The sequence below is a fragment of the Coenobita brevimanus genome, chromosome 84, assembly GCF_032717465.1.
Source record: "Coenobita brevimanus isolate Jiangsu-jjx chromosome 84, ASM3271746v2, whole genome shotgun sequence".
Lineage (NCBI taxonomy): Eukaryota > Metazoa > Arthropoda > Malacostraca > Decapoda > Coenobitidae > Coenobita > Coenobita brevimanus.
Window position 1 is genome coordinate 13,614,914 of NC_137037.1, and position 19,622 is coordinate 13,634,535.

At 41.9% G+C, this 19,622-nt stretch overlaps 1 protein-coding gene across 1 annotated transcript in view; it reads left to right on the forward strand.

The window, feature by feature from the left end:
- Positions 1-19,622, forward strand: part of LOC145410065 (QRFP-like peptide receptor) — a 597,699-nt gene that overhangs the window by 550,383 nt on the left and 27,694 nt on the right. Inside the window, exon 4 of the mRNA XM_080280279.1 lies at positions 10,507-10,630. Coding sequence (XP_080136405.1) covers positions 10,507-10,630 — 124 coding nt within the window. The remainder of the gene's footprint in view (positions 1-10,506; positions 10,631-19,622) is intronic.

A 19,622-nucleotide genomic window follows, 5' to 3' on the forward strand; every position in this document is an offset into this window, starting at 1 on the left:
ATCAACTGAAGAAATTTTAATGTCCGCCATGAGGAAGTCAGAGGGGGGTAGTGATGGAGGAACAGCACCGGAATCGTCTAAGGTGGAATTGGAGGAGAAAGTCTGTGTGAAGAGATCTGCTTTATCAGTAGAAGAAATAGCTACAGAACCATCAGAGTAGAAAAGAGGAGGGAAGGATGATGAGGTAAAGTTGTTAGAAAGATTTTTGGCAAGGTGCCAGAAGGAGCGGGAAGAATTCGAGTTGGAGAGTTGAGAGCATTTAGTATGGATGAAATTATTTTTAGTAGAGCAAAGAACAGATTTAGCACGATTCTGGGCAGAAACGTAAAGATGATGTGATTCAGGGGTGGGTTGGCTCCGGTACGTTTTGTAGGCCCTCTCCTTGTTGCAAACAGCATTACAACAAGCGTGATTAAACCAAGGCTTTCTTGCATTAGTCAAAGGGTATGAGAAAGGAATGTGTGCTTCCATGCCTGAGAGAATAACCTCCGTAATGCGCAAGGCACACTCAGATGGCTCCCGGCCATGGAAGCAATAATCATTCCAGGGAAAATCAAAGTAGTTCTGCCTGAGGGGCTCCCAGTCCGCGGCTCCAAAATGCCACAGACGACGTTTCCCTGGAGGGTCCACAGGCCACACCGGAGTGATAGGACAGGTTAAGGTAATAAGGTTGTGATCGGAGGAGCCCAACGGAGAGAAAAGATTAACAGAGTAAGCAGAAGGATTAGTTGTGAGGAAGAGGTCAAGTATGTTGGAGCTCTCTCCAAGGCGGTCAGGGATATGGGTAGGGTGCTGTACAAGCTGCTCTAGGTCATTAATGATAGAAAAAAATGTAGGCTTGTTCACCAGGTGGATCCGTGAAAGGAGAGGAGAGCCAAAGTTGGTGGTGAACATTGAAATCTCCTAGAATGGAGATTTCAGAGAAAGGAGAAATGGATAGAATGTGTTCCATCGTAGAAGTAAGATAGTCGAAGAATTTTTGATAGTCAGTAGAATTAGGGGATAAGTAAACAGCACAGATATATCTACTCAGAGAATGACAGGAAAGCCGAAGCCAGAGTGTGGAGAATTCAGAAGAATCGAGTTCAGGAACACGAGAGCAAGATAAGTCGTTGCGTATATAGACACAACAGCCACCTTTGGCTTTGAAATGAGTATAGAGAAAGTAGGAGTGTTTGCTGTTAGTTGCCTCAGACAGCTGAGTCTCCGTTAGAAAAAGAAGGTAAGGTTTAGAGGAGGAGAGGTGGTGCTCAACAGAGCGAAAGTTAGAGGAAAGGCCGCGAATGTTGCAGAAATGAAGAAGAAGAGAGTCAGACAGTGGTTCCAGGCACCTCGAGTCGACACCGGGAGAGGGGCGGACGGTGGGGGCACTTATGGTCCCCCCCCTGGGGACTCCGAGACTTGATTAAAAGACGCCATTTTTGTTGAATTTAGAATAGGAAGTGTAGTGTGTACTGTGCATGTAGTCTGGTGTAGATAGTTAGAGAAATTTGTACTGGAGAGCATGCTGGCCTACTCTCTGTGTAACTGAGACACTGAAAAAGTTCAGCAAAGGGGGATGGTCAGGAACTAGTCCTGAGGGCTGATGAACGGGAGCTCCAGCACTCCCTGTCATCAGCTTTCCATCCACCTCGGGAGTACTGCCCTGCTCGACTGGGAAATGAGAACAATATTATGGGGAAATTACTCATCATGGAAGGAAATGACCAGCGGAGTTCCACAGGGCTCAGTTATGTTTTTAGTATATTATGTTTTTAGTATATATAAATGGCATAGATAGTAATATTGGAAACGGAAGCTATCTAAATATGTTTGCAGATGATGCAAAAATTCAAAAGAAAATTACTAACATAGATTCGTGCAAAGAGCTCCAAGAGGAATTGAACAAGCTTCATGAATGGAGCAATAAATGGCAAATGGAATTTAATGTGGATAAGTGTCATGTAATAAAATTTGGTAAAAGTGAGAAAAGACAAGATTGGTATCATAAGTTAGGAAGATCAACCCTACACATATCAGAAAAGAAGGACCTAGGAGTAATTATCAGTAACAGACTATCTCCTGATGATCACATCAGTGAGAAGGTACGAAACATGTATACATTGCTTGCTAATATGAGAATAGCATTCACATATATAAATGAAGATATGCTGAGGAAGATATTCATCAGACCGACTCTGGAGTATGCATCACAGTAGTCTGAAATCCTCATCTCAAAAAACATAGATAAGATTGAAAAAGTACAACGGGCCACTACAAGATGGGTACCAAGCTTAAGGGATGTAAGTTACTGAGAAAGACTGGAAAGATTGAATTTACCAACGCTGCAGGAGAGAAGGAGGAGACATGATTATGTTATATAAATGCATATCAGGGGAACAGAAAATAGACGTAAATGAATATATATCATATGTGTGAAGCATCAGCAAGAGGACATTGCAAAATACAGCATAAAAAGAGAGGTAATAAAGATGTAAGGAAATTCAGTTTCCCTAATAGGACAGTTGATCAGTGGAATGCACAACCGAATGAGGTAGTGCGTGCCAAAACTATTTATAATTTCAAGGATATGTATGATAAAAATGGTTTAATACACGGGACAGTACGAGCTTACTCATTCCTGTAAAGATACAAAGCTAAGGCAATCCTCACGCCTAACGGATTAGATAACTCGTCCCCAGATGATTAATTATATCTATGTTTATCCAACCTAACTCATTCATACCTTAGAAATTCGAATTTTTACTGGTTTCCGCCTAACCTAATTTAATTTAAGGGCGGAAACTACCCGAGAAAGCTTTGAGACGAATGATAAGAGAAGCCGGAATGACCATTTGCCGTTAGTAAACAAAGGGCGAGAGGCTCCGATCATGTTACCCCTACAGAGATCAGAGGACAAAATATGGCATATTTGTGGCGGCATCTGGCAACCCCCGCGCATGCGCCTTAGGGGGCGGACAGGGGGACAGATCATAACGCTACACCTGCCCTGCAGTGGACATTTAAACGGCTGATGAGATGATATATATATATATCTAGATAGATAGATAGATAGATAGATAGATAGATGTGGTTTCAAAACTCGCAGGAAAATAAAGGGCAAATTAGCACCGAGCTTTCGTCTGTATTTCAAGATGTCTTGAAATACAGACTAGAGCTTGGTGCTCCTCTGCCTTTTATTTTCCTACGAGTTTTCACAAACTATTTGTCATTACGTGCTCATGTGATTCTGCTTTCATATATATATATATATATATATATATATATATATATATATATATATATATATATATACTGGAAATGGGAGAAAAAGCTAGCAAATGGAGAGAACACTTTATGGAACTGTTGAACATAGAGGATGGAAGTAATGCGAGTATATGTGGCTCGGGAATGGCTGGGAGAAGGAGGGAGGTGAGAAGACAGGAAGAAATCAGTAGGACAGAAATTGTGGAAGCAATGAAGAAAGTTAAGTTGGGGAAAGCCCCCGGAATTGCTGGAGTGTGTGGTGAAATGCTGAAGTATGGGGGGGAGATAGTAGTTGAATGGATGTGGAAAATGTGCAGACTGGCCTGGAAGGAAGGTAGAGTCCCGGAGGATTGAAAGTGGGTATAATTATTCCCTTGTACAAAGGAAAAGGGGAAAAAGAAGTGTGTGGTAATCATAGGGGCATCTGTCTTCTTAGTATAATAGGAAAAGTGTATGGTAGGATACTTATTGACGGAGTTAGAGAAAGAACAGAGGAATTAGTTGGAGAAGAACAGGGAGGCCTTAGGAAGGGAAGAGGTTGTGTAGATCAGATATTCATTCTCAGATCTTTAGTGGAAAAGTTTCTAGAGAAGGGAAAGAAGTTGTATGCGGCTTTCATGGATTTTGAGAAAGCATATGACAGGGTGGATAGACAAGGATTGTGGAAAGTATTAAGAATATATGGAGTAGATGGGAAGTTTTTGAATGTTGTGAAGAGTTGTATGATGGTGCTAAGGGTGCAGTGCGTGTGGATGGTGAACTGAGTGAATTTTTCTCTTTGAAGGTTGGGTTGAAACAAGGATGTGTCGTGTCTCCATGGTTGTTCAATCTGTACATAGATGGGGTAATAAAAGAGGTACAAGGTAGGGTAGTGGATGTTGGAGTGGCCCTGGTGAGAGAGGATAGTGTTTGGAAACTCCCTGTACTGTTGTTTGCAGATGATACTGTGTTGTTGAGTGAAGACGAAGGAGAGCTGCAAGTCTTGGTGGATGAGTTTGGGAGAGTGTGTAAGAAACTTAATCTAAAGGTGAATGTAGGAAAGAGTAAAGTGACGGTCTGTGAGAGAGGTGAAGTCAGTGAATGTACAGCTAGATTGGATGGTGAGGAATTGGAAAATGTGAGTACGTTTAAGTACTTGGGTAGTGTGATGAGTAAGGATGGAGGTTTGGAGGGTGAAGTGCTGGAAAGGGTACAGCAGGGAAGAAAGGTTGCTGATTCCTTGAAAGCAGTGATAAGAAGCAGGGAAGTGAGCAAGGAAGTGAAAAAGTTACTACATGACAGTATTGTGATACCAACTCTAACGTATGGAAGTGAAGCTTGGACGTTGCTGGAAGGACACAAGTCAAGAGTGAGAGCAGTGGAAATGAGTTATTTAAGAGGAGCCTGTGGTGTCACATGGAGAGACAGGCTGACAAATGAAGATATAAAGGAGCGTTGTGGTGTGTATGTGGATGTGATAGGAAGCGTTAGGAGGAATAAACTGAGGTGGTTTGGCCATGTGGAGAGGATGGAGGGTGAAAGACTGACGAAGAGAGTGTATGTGAGTGAGGTGAAGGGGGGAAGAGGGAGGGAGAGGCCGAGGATGAGATGGAGGGATGGGGTGGAGAGGTATATGAGAGAGGGGTGTGTGAGATCGGAGCGGGGCAGTGATATGGCGGGGGACAGAGCGACGTGGAGGCGATTTGTTTGTGGCCACCCCGAACGGGATTGAGGCGTCTGGCAATATATATATATATATATATATATATATATATATATATATATATATATATATATATATATATATATATATATATATATATATATATATATATATATATATATATATATATATATATATATATATATATATATATATATATATATATATATATATATATATATATATATATATATATATATATATATATATATATATCATCATCATCAGCCATTACAAGTCCACTGCTGAACAAAGGCCTCCCCCAACCTTCTCCACGAATTCCTTGGCTGAGCCAATCTTTGCCACGTTTTCCCTGCAAATTTTTCTATCTCATCTCTCCACCTCCTGTCTGGCCTTTTTCTGCTACGCTTACCATCTCTTGGTGTCCAGTCAGTCAACCTCTTGCTCCATCGACTATCCCTTGTTCTTGCTACATGACCTGCCCACCTCCATTTCTGTTCTTTTATAACTTCCATAATATCTTTGACTTTAGTCTGCTGTCTCACCCAAGTTGATCTTTTCCTGTCTCTTAAAGATATTCCCAACATTGACCTTTCCATTACTCTCTGAGAACGAATTAATTTATTTTCCATCGATTTTGTCAGTTTCCAAGTCTCACAACCATACGTCATAGCTGGAATTATACAATCGTTATATACTTTTCGTTTCATACAAACTGGCAAGCTATTTTTCATAATGTCCCTATGTTTACCGAAAGCATTCCATCCAATTGTAATGCGTCTTTTTATTTCACTATCATTATGTTTCGCTAATTTTAGTATTTGTTCCAGGTAATTGTACTCCTCAACTTCTTCAAGAATTTCTCCACTTATTCTTATGACGCTCTTTGGTGTTTGAGGATTAAACATTAGTTTAGTTTTACTCCGGTTCATCTTTAGCCCTACTTTGAGACTTTGTCTGTTCAGGTCATTTAACATTTCTTGCAATGTCTCTGTTTTTTCTGAGATTAGAACAATGTCATCTGGAAATCTTAAATGGTTTAGCTTTTCTCCATCTATGTTTACTCCTTTGTATTCCCAGTCTAGCTTTCTGAAAATACTTTCTAGGCATGCTGTAAATAACTTTGGTGAAATTGTATCTCCCTGATGCACGCCCTTCTCAATCTTATTTTCTCTGAGCCCTTATGTAATTTAACTGTAGTAGTTCCCTCTTTATATATGTTTTCGAGCAGTTTTACAATGTTCTCATTCACTCCTTGTTCTCACAATGAATTTATAATTGCTATGTGCTCCACTGAGTCGAAAGCCTTTTCGTAATCAACAAAACCCAAGCACAGTGTTTTTTTTATATTCTGTAGTTTTCTCAATTAGCTGATTCATTGTGTGATCAGTAGTCAAGTACCCGCTTCGGAATCCTGCCTGTTCACGAGGTTGGTTTTCCTCCAAATTTGTAGCTCTTCTGTTTGTAAGGACTTTAGTGAAAAGTTTGTAAATGACTGATAGCAAGCTAATGGGTCTATAGTTACTAAGGTCATTTGAGTCGCCTTTTTTATAAAGCAGAATAACAATTGCATAACACCATGATTTGGGAATTTTCTTCTGTTTTATTCATTGGGTAAATAAGTGAGCAAGCCTGTTTTGTACTTCTGCTCCTGCATCCAACAGTAAATCTGCTACTATTCCATCTTCTCCCGGAGCCTTCTCTCTTTTCATATTTTTGTGAGAAATATTTACTTCGTCTGGTGTTACCTCAAGTATTTCACTTGTGTCAACAGAAAAGTTAGCTATTGGTGCTACTGTCTTTGATACATACAGTTCTTTGTAATATTCTTCAACTCTCTTCAGCATCATATTTCTGCATTTAATGGCTTCACCGTTTTTGTCTTTTAGTGATGTAATTTGTTGTTTTCCAAGTGCCATTTTATTTCGGACCTGTTTCAGACTTTTTCCTTTTTTGATGGTTTCTTTGATTTGATCCATGTTTCTCTTTCTTTTTTCTTCTCTTTGTCTTTTGTTGATAAGCTTGTTTAATTCCGCTCGTTCTATTTCATCTTTCTTTGTTTTTACTTTCATTACCTTTCTTTTTTTCAGAAGCTCAAGTGTCTTCTCTGAATACTTCCCGGCTTTGGTTGTATTAGGTTTTCCTACTACCTCTGCTGATTCTTTTAGCACTTTTGTTAGTTTGTCATTCAGCTCATCAGTGTCACATTCAGCATTACTGAGAGCCTGAAATCTGTTCCTTATTTGCGACTGAAAAGCTGCTTTGTTTTCGCTGACTTTTATTGGGCATATCTTTTTGTCTTTTAATCATCTTCTTTCTTTCACTTTTGAAATTGAATCTTGCTGTGCAACCCACCATTCTATGGTCACTTCCAATATTTACTTTGTTGACAACTGTGACATTTGTGGTTGTGTTATTCTTATTTGCTATAATGAAGTTGATTTCATTCTTTGTTTCTCCATTTGGGCTACTCCGGGTCCACTTTCTCCCAGTTCTTTTGTGAAAGAATGTGTTCATTAGTCTCATGTTAAAACATTTCTGCAAAGTTTACCAACATTTCTCTTTCGTTCCTTTCTTCCACTCCAAATTTTCCCATACATGCTTCTCCATTTTTTGATTTTCCAACTTTTGCATTGAAGTCTCCCATCCAGGTGGTCTTTTCTTCTCCATTATCTGGGAGATGTCATCATAGAATGTTTCAATTTCTTCATCTGAGCTCTGAGAAGTTGGTGCATATACAGTACTTGTATCACTTTCAGGGTATATTTTTTGCACAGTCTAATTACAACCACTGCTGCTCTGTCAGATGCACTGCTGAATTTAACAATGTTGTCTGCAAGATTTCTATTAATTAGAAATCCTACACCACTAACTCTTTCATTTTCCCTTCCTCTGTGGTAAAATAGGTGGCCACTGTCATTTAGCTGAATTACTTTTTCTTCTTTTCTGTGGGTCTCACTCAAACCTACAATATCCCAACTAATGTTTTCCAGTTCAACTATTAAGTTATCAAGTTTGTAATCTTCAGCGAGGGTTCTTACATTGTATGTATTGATCTTCATGGATTTAAGAGTGTTTAATATCCCAGTCTCTATCTTGTCAACACAGTGCTTACTCTTTTTCGGTGGCACACTGCCCATAAGCACAGAAGGCAGTGCGGTTGGACCTTTAATAGACCATGATCCAACAGGAACGCCCGTCAAATACTTTGCAATATAACTCATGTTTGGTTGGGAGGATTGTGGCAAATAATCTCACCTCCCTGCCACATAGTTTCTGGTGAGATGTAATTTTTTCTGCCACCTTATTCGTTATATTCGGTGGAGCCCTATATATCTATAAGGGGTCCCATGGTCCACGCCGTCTAAGACGGTACCTCGTATATCTACAAGGCCTTCCCCTATCCGCCACCCGGGGACGCGCCAGGTAGCATTGGGATCCTGCCCCTGGATATATATATATATATATATATATATATATATATAATATATATATATATATATATATATATATATATATATATATATAATATTATATGATGTGTGTGTGTGTGTGTGTGTGTGTGTGTGTGTGTGTGTGTGTGTGTTAAATTCACGCAGGAGCCATGTGGTTAGATCGCATTACCTATTGGACCACCAGGCGTCATCTGGTTACATAGTTACGACCCAGCGTAGTAATTAATATCCAGGGTCATAGTAAACCATTCGGCTTGTCACTCAGTGTACACTTACATGAAGGCAGCAGTGCCTGTACATTGAGTCTGTCGATAGTGGGCTCCATTATCTCACACAAACATAAATGGATATATACACAAAAGTACATAAATAGTTTGATACACACACATAAAGCAGAAATGCATGCAGGAAGACAAACAATCCTAACCTGTGAGAGAGAGAGAGAGAGAGAGAGAGAGAGAGACAGACAGACAGACAGACAGACAGAGACAGAGAGAGACAGAGACAGAGACAGAGAATGGTAAAGATGATCAATAAAATATTTTCTATATCATCCTATCCACGGCTGGGACAAAAAGACTTGACAATGATCATAACAATAATAATAATAATAATAATAATAATAATAATAATAATGATAATAATAATAATAATAATGATAATAATAATAATAATAATAATAATAATAATGACATTGATCACTACCTCTACTCCTACTACTTTTACTAGGCTGCTACTTCTACTGCCGCTACTATTACTACTACTGCAACAACAACCTCCACTACTACCACCACTTCTGCTTCTACTACATCCATCACCACCACTTCTACTGCTATTACTACGACTATTACTTCTATTACTACCACTGTTACAGTGCTACAACCATCACCACCGTTGCTACTTCCACTGCCTCTACTACTGTTACTACAACCATCCCCACTACTACTACTACTGCTACTACTACTGCTAAAACTACTACAACTACTACTGCTACTACTAGTACTAAAACTACTACTACTACTACTACTACTACCACTACTACTACTACCACCACTACTACTACCACTACCACTACTACTACCACCACTATTACTACTACTACTACTACTACTACTACTACTTTTTTTTTCTATAAATCCCCTCCATCCATTTAGGAATTATATCTTGAAGATCAAACCCAAGCTACATAATACAGTTCACCATATTCTGGAGTTGTAATGTGAAGGTTAACACTAACCTTCATACTACAATCCGTTGATCCCAAACACGCCAAAGACTTTGGTTACAAACCTTATACTACTACTTTTATTACCTTTTTTTTCCCTTTAACATTACAGTGCTAATAAAGCCATTAATCTACGAGTACTGGAGTCGCTAGTCTATGCGGCTCTCGACCATGGTAGAATCGTAATCCATACTTGCCAGAGAGACAGGCCTGAAGGTTGATGATCTTGTGCTCCTGAGGCATAGTAGTGCAGACCTCACGAGGAAGAATGGTAGTCGACTTCTTATCCAGGCCATAACAGAACTCTAAGGTTCATTTTTCTTATCAGAAAGAACCTCTGCCAGTCTCGAGTAGAATCAGCCGGCCTCTGGACCCATCCCACCTGATACTGTGAACAAAGGGAGTGAATCGACCGCGGTCCGCATGTTGAATCCTTTCTTGATAGTTTCTGTTCTTTTCTTGTTCATTCCTCGTGTGTGCAGCCTCGTGACACAGTTGGCGGTGACATGCTGCCATAGGGTCAAATAGCCCTCTGCCCACATCTCCAGAAACTTCAAGCACTGGCATGCTCTCTTGCATCAATTGATGTGTTTGCTGTTCTTTGGATGAAGTGCTCACCGTCTAGAGAGAGTAGAGTTGGCTCTGGTGAATACTACTACTACTGCTACTACTACTACTACTACCACTACTACTACTACTACTACTACTACTACTACTACCACTACAACTACTACTACTACTACTACAGCCATAACCACCACTGCAGCTACAACTACTATTACTACATATATAAACCTGTAACTAGTACCCTTTCCCACCAGGTACAACTCAGTTGAAATAATAGGCGAACCTTTGTCCCTGATTTTACCTGATACCTGTACCCCATAAACCTGTAACTTGTGCTGTCTTCCCAACAGGTACTACGCCATCTTGTTCCCGTTCCGTGCTCAGTACATCCTGACGGTGCACCAGGCGCAGCGCATGACGGCACTCGTGTGGGCGCTCTCACTCGTTCTGGCCACGCCCATACTGGCAGTGCAGGTACGGAAGGCAGGGTAGGTAGGGGCAGGCAGGGTAGGCAGCAGCAGGCAGGGTAGGATGGTGCAGGTAGGGTAGGTAGGGGCAGGCAAGGTTGGTAGGGGCAGGTAAGTCAGGTAGGGGGAGACAGGGTAGAATAATGACAAATAGAATAGGCAGGGATAGGTAAGCTAGCATGGGCAGGCAGGGTTGGCAGGGGCAGACATAGTAGACAAGGGTAGACAGGGTAGGTAAAGGCAGACAGAGTGGGCAGTAAAAGACAGGATAGGTAGGGAAAGGCAGGCTGGGCATGGGCAGGAAGGATAGGCAGGGTTGCCAGGGACAGGGAGGGTAGGAAGGGCAGGCAGAGTGGGAGTAACAGGCAGGAAGGTGGCAGACAAGGCAGACGTGGGTTGACAGAGAGGCAGGGAGGAAGGAAAATAGATAGTGGGAGGGAGGAAAGTAGGTAGGGAGCAGAAGGAAAGTAGGCAGGTAGGTAGGGAGAAGGAAGAATGAATATTTGGAGAGGGAGGAAAATTATAAAGAGGGCGGAACCTATGTAGGGAAGGATAGCGAAGCACGTAAAGATTGGGAGGAAAGTAAGTAGGAAGAAGGAAGAAAGTATAGGTAGGGAGGAGAAAAGTAGGTAGGGGGAGGGAAGACAAATGGGTGGGCAATTGAAGGCCGGAAGGGAGGTACGATAGAGAGGAATGTCAGTCATTTCAAAGTAGGTATGGGTAGGTAGGGAGGCAGGGAGGAAGGATAGGCAGAGAGAAAAGTCAGGCAGAGCAAGCTTGGGTAGGTAGGAAGGCAGGTATGAAGGAAGGTCATGGCATGGAAAGCACTCAAGAAGGAGAGGTAATGAATTAGGAATGTAGGTATGAAGAGGGAGGGAAACATAGGTAGGGATGATGGTCTAGCAGGACAGACAAAGGATAGGCAGAGAGGCAGGAAGGGGGAATAGGAAAAGAGTATGGTTAGGCATGTTAGGCACTGGATAGACAGGGAGGTAAGTGGGCTCAGGGGGGGGATGAGGTAGGAAGAGGGAAGTAGAAAGGCAGAGGGAGAGAGAGAGAGAGAGAGAGAGAGAGAGAGAGAGAGAGAGAGAGAGAGAGAGAAGTAGGCAGTAAGGGAAAAGAAAATAGGCCAAGAGAAGGAGGAAGACAGGCACGGAGGTTAAAGGAAAGCGAAGAAAAAAGGGGCTGAAGGGTTGAGTGCGGTGGGAGTGAGGGGAAGAAAAGTGAAGAGAGAGCAGGGGCTTGATGGGAAAAGGAAGAAAGAGAAAATATAGGAAGACAATGTAGGAAAAAAAAAAAAGAGAGAAGCTGAGAAATAAAGAAAGGTAGGTAGGGAGGGAAAGGGGGATAGTCAGGGATGAGGAGGAAGACAGGTAGACAAGGAGAGGCAGGTAAGTAGAGGGGGAGAAGGAAATATGTAAAAGAGGAGAGAGAGATGGGTAGGGAAAGAGAGGGAGATGGGTAGGGAGGGAGGGAGAGATTAGTAGGGAAGGACAGTAGGGCAGGTAGGGAAGGTGAGGGAGGTAGGATGGAATGAAGAGGGAGGGAGGTTGAGAAGGAGAGGGATGTTGGTAGGGAAGGAGAGGGAGGTTGGTAGGGAAGGAGAGGAAGGTAGATAGGGAAGGGGAGGGAGGTAGGTAGGGATGCAGAGGGAAGTAGGTAGAGAAGGAGAGGGACGTTGGTAGAGAGGAAGAGAGCGGTAGAAAGGAAGGGAAAGGTAGACAGGTATGAAGGTACGACACTGAGCGAGAGAAGCGGAAAAAGAAAGAACATAATTTTACTCTTTCAAATTCTTATGACTCACTCTCAGCTGAATAAAATCATCTGGGGTCAGCTTAAAAGGAAAACTAGAGTTCTTCAGATCATGAGAGAGCTAAAAGGAAGATTAAAAGAGAGGGATGAAAAAGATATAAGAGAAGGAAGGAGTCAGGGAAGAGGTTGGATGAGACAGGAAAGGAAGTTAGAGAGGATGAAGGAGGAGAAAAAATACTATCAGAGATCAAGATTCCATTCGATAAGTAATGGGACGGATTTCGAGAATTGAACAGAGAGAGAGAGAGAGAGAGAGAGAGAGAGACGGTGAGGGGGAGATAAAGGGCAACAGGAAAAGGAAGGAGATTGTAAATAACCGAAATAACGAGGGATGGGAGAACAGGGTAGAAGGGGAAGATTAGGAAGGAAGAAAGAGAAAATGATAAAAGTGTAGTAGTAATACTCAAAATATGAGGAGGGGGAGAGGGACAGTTTGATATAAAGGAAGTGAGGAAATAATAAAAAAATGGAAAATAGTTGAAATATTATGGGGAGAAAGGAACGGTTATTAACAAAGAAATGAGTGAAAACTGTACAGATATTAATCCTCGAAACAGGTTATTCCATCATCCTTTTGCTTTCTCTTTCTTACTTCTTCATCTTGCAAGATGTACTTTCAGTTCTACTCAGAGAAACAAGAGTACACCCTGCCAGCAGTGTTGCCCGCTAAATCAGTATTGGTATAAACTATATAAACTCAGTTGTTTTCTCTTTCTGATGCTGTGACTGACTCCACAGCATCTCTTATCTACGCACCTAACAATACACGAAGCCCATTTATGCACAGTGCACACACCTCAGGCACAAGCTTTCTTTCTCACTTCAAACACCTCTCTTACACGACACAGCTACATGTGTCACACAATAAGCTTCCCTCACGCAGACTTGGTAGCTCATCCACCTTATTTACACAGAGCATTCACTTAACATATTTCTCTCACATAGCCCATGCACTAACCATATCTCTCTCACACATCATCCTTAATTCATTTATCGCTCGTAAGAGAAGCACTGTAAACATCACTCACACACACACCGCACTGACACCAGCGCCTTCTATAGACAGATTTGCGACAACTCAGTTCGAGGTAGCGTCATGATGCTTCCCTGTGGTGTGGCCAACAAGCGCTGGGTGAATGAATTACCTTTATCATTTTCACATTTAACAGTATTTAGTAGTCATCATTTCATATTCCATGCTTACTTTTTAATTTTGATATCAATATTATTATGTATCAGCCCTCAAAAATTTCCCTATATATGGTAAACAACACGGTGGAACGGTCCCAACACTCTATAGAGGGCGTTGACTGACACAACACACTCATCCCATGTATAAAATACGCTCATCTCAACCACACAACACATTCACTTCACCCACGTTGTATACAAAGCAGCCTTCACCTGCACAACACACCCTCCTTACCCACACAACACACTCACACAACACATTCATTTCACCCCCACAACGCACTGACCTCACCCATACAGTACACTCACCTATTCCACACAACACACACACTCTCGCGCCCACAACATGCACACCTCACACAAACGACGTTATTCACACACACACACACACACACACACACACACACACACACACACACACACACACACACACACACACACACACACACACACACACACACACACACACATACACACACACACACACACACCTTAAAGCTGTCCTTCTGCTGTAGAAGACGACACATGCTATATCCATAATATTGATGTGTTTCTCATTATATTTGCTGCCAACGTGTGTGATTGTGCAGACCAATCCTAGATCCGTAAACTTAGACGCACAGTCGGCAAGTCAAGTCGGGGTTTGCTGGGAGAACTCTGTTTTGGTTATGCCTCCGTTGTCTACCCTCTTCTCTGGTCAGGTTCCAAGCTTCTTAGAGATGAACGATTCATTCACTGCAGAGGGCTCGCCATTGTTTTCTATCTGAGGTATTGGTTTCAAGATCTTTGGTATGATGTCCCATTTCCTCAGAGTTGACCATATATATTCTTTATATTTCTTCTTTTGTACCCTGGGACCCGGGTTGCTGTGTGCTGCAGGCCATATAGAGCCTAGCGGGGAAAGCAGTGCTCAGGCATTTGGAACACGTGCCGGACGCATCTCAGCTGCTTTTTGGCCAGCCTGGCTTTTATGTTTGTTAACTTCACCAGCTGGAGAATTTGTGAGTGAGGGGCTATACCCTCCGATGTGAGTCGTAGGATGCGCTGTAAGCATCGGATGTGAAACAACTCGAGCTGTTTGATGCGACGATGATAAGTAGTTCAGGATTCAGCTAAAACGGTGGAGAGGCATACAGCTGTATATACTGATACCGCTACCCTCGACTTGATTCTCAAGTTTGTGTTTTCAAATATTCTTGATCTCATGTGTCCAAAAGAGGCTGAAGAGTGGTTGATTCGTGCAAGGACTTCTGCATCAGTGTTATGTTTATCGATGAGCACATCATCCGAGGTACCGGTAGGTAAAATTTTCCACTTGTTTTACATTTTTTCCATTTGTCTGATATGCAAGAGGCTCTGCTGGGTTGTTTCTCTAAGATAATATTTCTGTTTTAATGACAATAGATTGGAGCCCCATTGCATGGTATGTTAGAGACGATGGTGCTGGTATGTGCAAGGACAGCACAGTCATCAGACAATTGTAGCTCCAGGAAATGAGTCATTTCAGTCTTTGATTGCGCTTGAAGACGTGTGAGATTAAATAAGTTACTGCCTAGACGGAGCTGTATTTTTATTCCATCATCAGTTCATCTGTTGATGACTTAAAAGGGTGACAACAGTGAAATAAATGTTGAAAATGACAGGAGCCAGGACACATCCTTGCTTTGCACCCATATCCTTAATGAAGGGTTTGGATATGCTCCCACCTATGGGCATTCGAGCATTTATGTTGTCATGCAGGCTTTTCAGTAAGGAAACAAATTTGACTGGAACTCCAAATTTTGAAAGCGCATTCCCTAAAATGTCACTGTTGACATTGTCAAGCGCGTCAGCAATTTCAGTGAATGCCAAAATTAAGTCACAGTCCTCTTGTATCTGTCGAGTAGCAAAGATCATATCACAGGTGCTACGTTTCAACAGAGATCCACATTATATTTCAGGAAGTGTTGACTAAGTCAGATGTTTTGTCAGTCTGGATAACATTATCTTGGCTGGTACTTTGCTGGGATTCACAAGGCTGGAGATACCCCTGCCGTTGTCACACTTTCAGTTTAAGAGGTCCGCTTTTCCTCTCGTTGGTGGTTACAATATCAGAAGCAAGCCAGTCGGGTGGAATTCGTTCTTGGTTCTAGATATTCAGTATGAGATCATGGACGCACTGGTGAAGTAACTGGCCACCCTTTTTGCATTGTTCACATGGTATGCCATCAGGACAGAGCTCTTGCTGTTATTTAGATATCGGATGGCCTAAACAGTTTCTGCAAATGCAGGTGGAACATCGAGACCTGCCGCTTGAGGAGCATTTGGGGTGTTATTAGGGATATTATGCTCCACCGGGTTTCTTCGATTCGATAAGGTATTGAAGTGTTGTGCCCATCTTTCTAGGATTGCTTGCTTGCCTTTCCAGAGCTCTCCGGCTGATCGAATGAGGGTTATGTTGCGTTTGGTTGGTCCATAAATGGTTTTTATGGGCTTGTAGAACCCATGTAGGTCGTTAATATCAACCAGTCTTTGCATCTCTTTTGCTTGCTCAGTCCAGCAATTGTTCCCTTTATCACGCACTGTCCCCCAGGTTTCACTTCTTAAATTCTGGAATTTAGTTTTCAGTGGTAAGGAACTAGTATGACCCAACCAGTTGTTGTGCTCTATTCTTCATTGCAAGAAAGTCACGTATGTCCTCAGGATTTTCATCAGTCTTTGCGGCAGTGAATGGAGAAGCCTAAAGTTTCTTCTGCATTACTTTGAAGCAGTGTCTTGTTTAGCCAGGTTAACCACTCCGTCTGGGTTTGTTGCACTTTTGTTTAGACACACACACACACACACACACACACACACACACACACACACACACACACACATACGCACATGCACACGCACACGCACACGCACACACACACAGACACACACACACACACACACACACACACACACACACACACACATACACACACGCACGCACGCACGCACGCACGCACACACACACACACACACACACACACACACACACACACACACACACACACACACACACACACACACACACACACCGGCAACCCTCCCCTCCACACAAATACTCACATTACACACACGTCACTCACACAACCAACGCACGCAACAGTCACCTCATACAACATCAATAACACTTTCAATCCACAACGTAACAAAAAGTTTTTGGGATGGCTTGGCTGAAGCAAATTGTTACAGGAGCCAGCAACAGCAGCAGTTTCAAAGATAATCGCAAAATATATAAAGTGAAATAAAACCAGGAATATTAAAAGGAAGCTCATGAACAACAGGAATAACAACAGTAATAACAGCAGCAATAACAAAAAACAAAGGCAATAAAAGCAGCAGCACTAACAGCAAGAACAAGAGCCATAATGACATGAACATCAGCAAGACAGCTGCAATAGCATCAACAACAACAACAACAACGTTAGTAACGAGAGCAAAACCAAAAACTAAATGCCATCCAAAGAGTGTAACACCCGCTCCCAAGAACAGACCAGTGAACCGAATATTTGACTTGCTCTGTCAGTTTGATTTTAGACCGATTCAAATCGGATCAGAACTGTTAAGAGTTTTGTTCATGAACACACACACACACACACACACACACACACACACACACACACACACACACACACACGTACGCAAGCACGCGCGCGCGCGCGCGCATGACAAAACTCCTGACATGCTTCCGCTTGTGTGGTGTAGCAGAAACATTAACAGCAGCGGGTACAACATTAACAGTAAAACAGCCTCAACAACAACAGCAACAACAAACAACGGCCAGGAAGTAAGAACATCAGCTACTAGACAGCACGTCAAAGAGTGCATACCTCCGCCAACGCCAATAGCAGACAACTCAGATCACCACCAAAAATGTTAACCTTTCCTTGGCCCATGAACCACATATCCAGAAAATTTCATTGAAATATATCAACAACTTTTTTTTAGACAATTTGTGGACAAATAGACAAACAGAAAAACAGGGGTGACTTCAAAACGTCTGTAACAACGCTTCTACATCCGTTCCACCTTTGCACAAAAGTACCCGTTCCACTGACTGTTCTTCCCCCCTTATTCCACTTCCCCTAACTAGTTCCACGTTCCCCTGCATGTCCTTTATTTTGCTGCTGTTTTCTTCATTAACTTTTCATTTTTTCTTCTTTGTCTGTACTCTATTTCCTGTTTCACTCTTCTTCCCGTATCTCTCATTTCCACACTCCGCTAACTTTCCTCTGCCATATTCCACTTACTTTCTTCAGTTCCCCCGGTGCAGTAGAATTCTTCCTCTCACGTTACCCTGGTTTCCATTCCACATCGGCTATCTTGCAGTTGTCAGTTCCACCGTTACACTCTGTTCCACGTTCTACTTGCGTTCCTCCTCCCACGTTCCATTTTCTCCTTGCCTAGCCCATCGTTCCACCAGTGTCCACCCTTATTTAGCGCTATTTTTTGTTTCATTTATAACATTCTTATCAGTTACCCCATTCCGGTAGCTTTCCTCCTCCCACTGACATCATCATAAATTGTTCCACCTTTCCACAGGTGCTTCCACCTCCTGTTCCCGGTTCCACATATCCGACATTAATCGTTGTCAGCAGTTTGCTCTGTTTCCGTTCCACTGGAGTTTCCATCTTATATTCCTCTTCCTACTCACTAGCTCCACGTTTGCACTAGTGGTCCCCCCCTCTTATCCCTGTTTCTCTTTCTTGTTCCGCTTATTTATAATCTTATCAATTCCGCCAATCCACTAGCATTCCATCACCCAATGCCACTTTCCATTCAGGTACCAAAGTTCCACCAAAATCCCTTTCCCATACCTCAGTTTCTTTGTTCCCCGTTTCACATATGTTACTACTATCGTTCCACTGTGTGAACCTGTTCCATTCCCTACTACTGTCCCCATCTGTTATTGATCTTCATTCTCTCTAGTTCCACAGGTCGACCAGTGTTCTCTTTCATTTCTCTGTTTTTATGTTTTCTTTTCCACATTCAGCTAGCAATGTCTATCCCTTTTTCCACTTCCCCTCACTCATTCCATTGTCCCACTCGAGATCCCTCTCTCATAATTCTTTCTCCCAGTTTCTTGTTCCAAGTTCTAATCTTTTATCAGTTCCGCCACTGTGTACAGAAAGTACTACTCATGGCCAAATATATAAACGGATTAGGTTAAATTAGGAGGAAGGAAATAAAAATTTTACTTCAGGCTGTAACAGATAACAGTTGATAATTACTGTATGCTGATTGTGTATAGGCACTATTCAGCTTCAAAGCCCTAGATTTTTCATCTCTCTCTCTCTCTCTCTCTCTCGACATGAGAAACATGAGGCTATTAAAATGAAATTACCGGATCGCTAGCTACGTAAACAAGCTATCTCCAACTTGCATTGCATTTTCTTTAAAAAATAATCCTATTGTGCTATTTCCATGGTTTAAATATTCAAGAACAAATACTGATGAAGTAGTACAGTTCATAATAGCGATAGGTACCACATGAGGATTCAAAGAGGCATATCGTGTGTGTAAGTTAATCCCAACATAGCTGGCAACGGCAGTTCTGCAGAATGTCCATGATCCTTCTCAAAGTGAATAATTACATACTAACGTGGGGCACACAGCTACCAACGACTAAGTGGCCTCAGTTTACCCTCAGCTGAATAGAACGTACTGTTGATATTGTAACATTGGGTCTCACTTTATGAAAAGATCATAGAATAAGCTACGCCCCACATGCGGAGAATATAACCAACTCACAGGTAAATTACTGTAGTTAGGTAAAAGAATCTGTTGCTTTTGTTTTAAATGTGGGCCTTACAAGTCGTTTCTCTTTATTCTGCGATGTGTAGTTGCTGTAACAAAATGAGTGTAATTCACCTTTTCCTTAAAAAAAAAAAAAAAATAAAAATAAATTATTCTTTGTTTCCTGCAACGTGTTCTGTGTACGGAAATGGAGCTCAGGTGTTTATTTCCGTGTAGTAATTACCGGG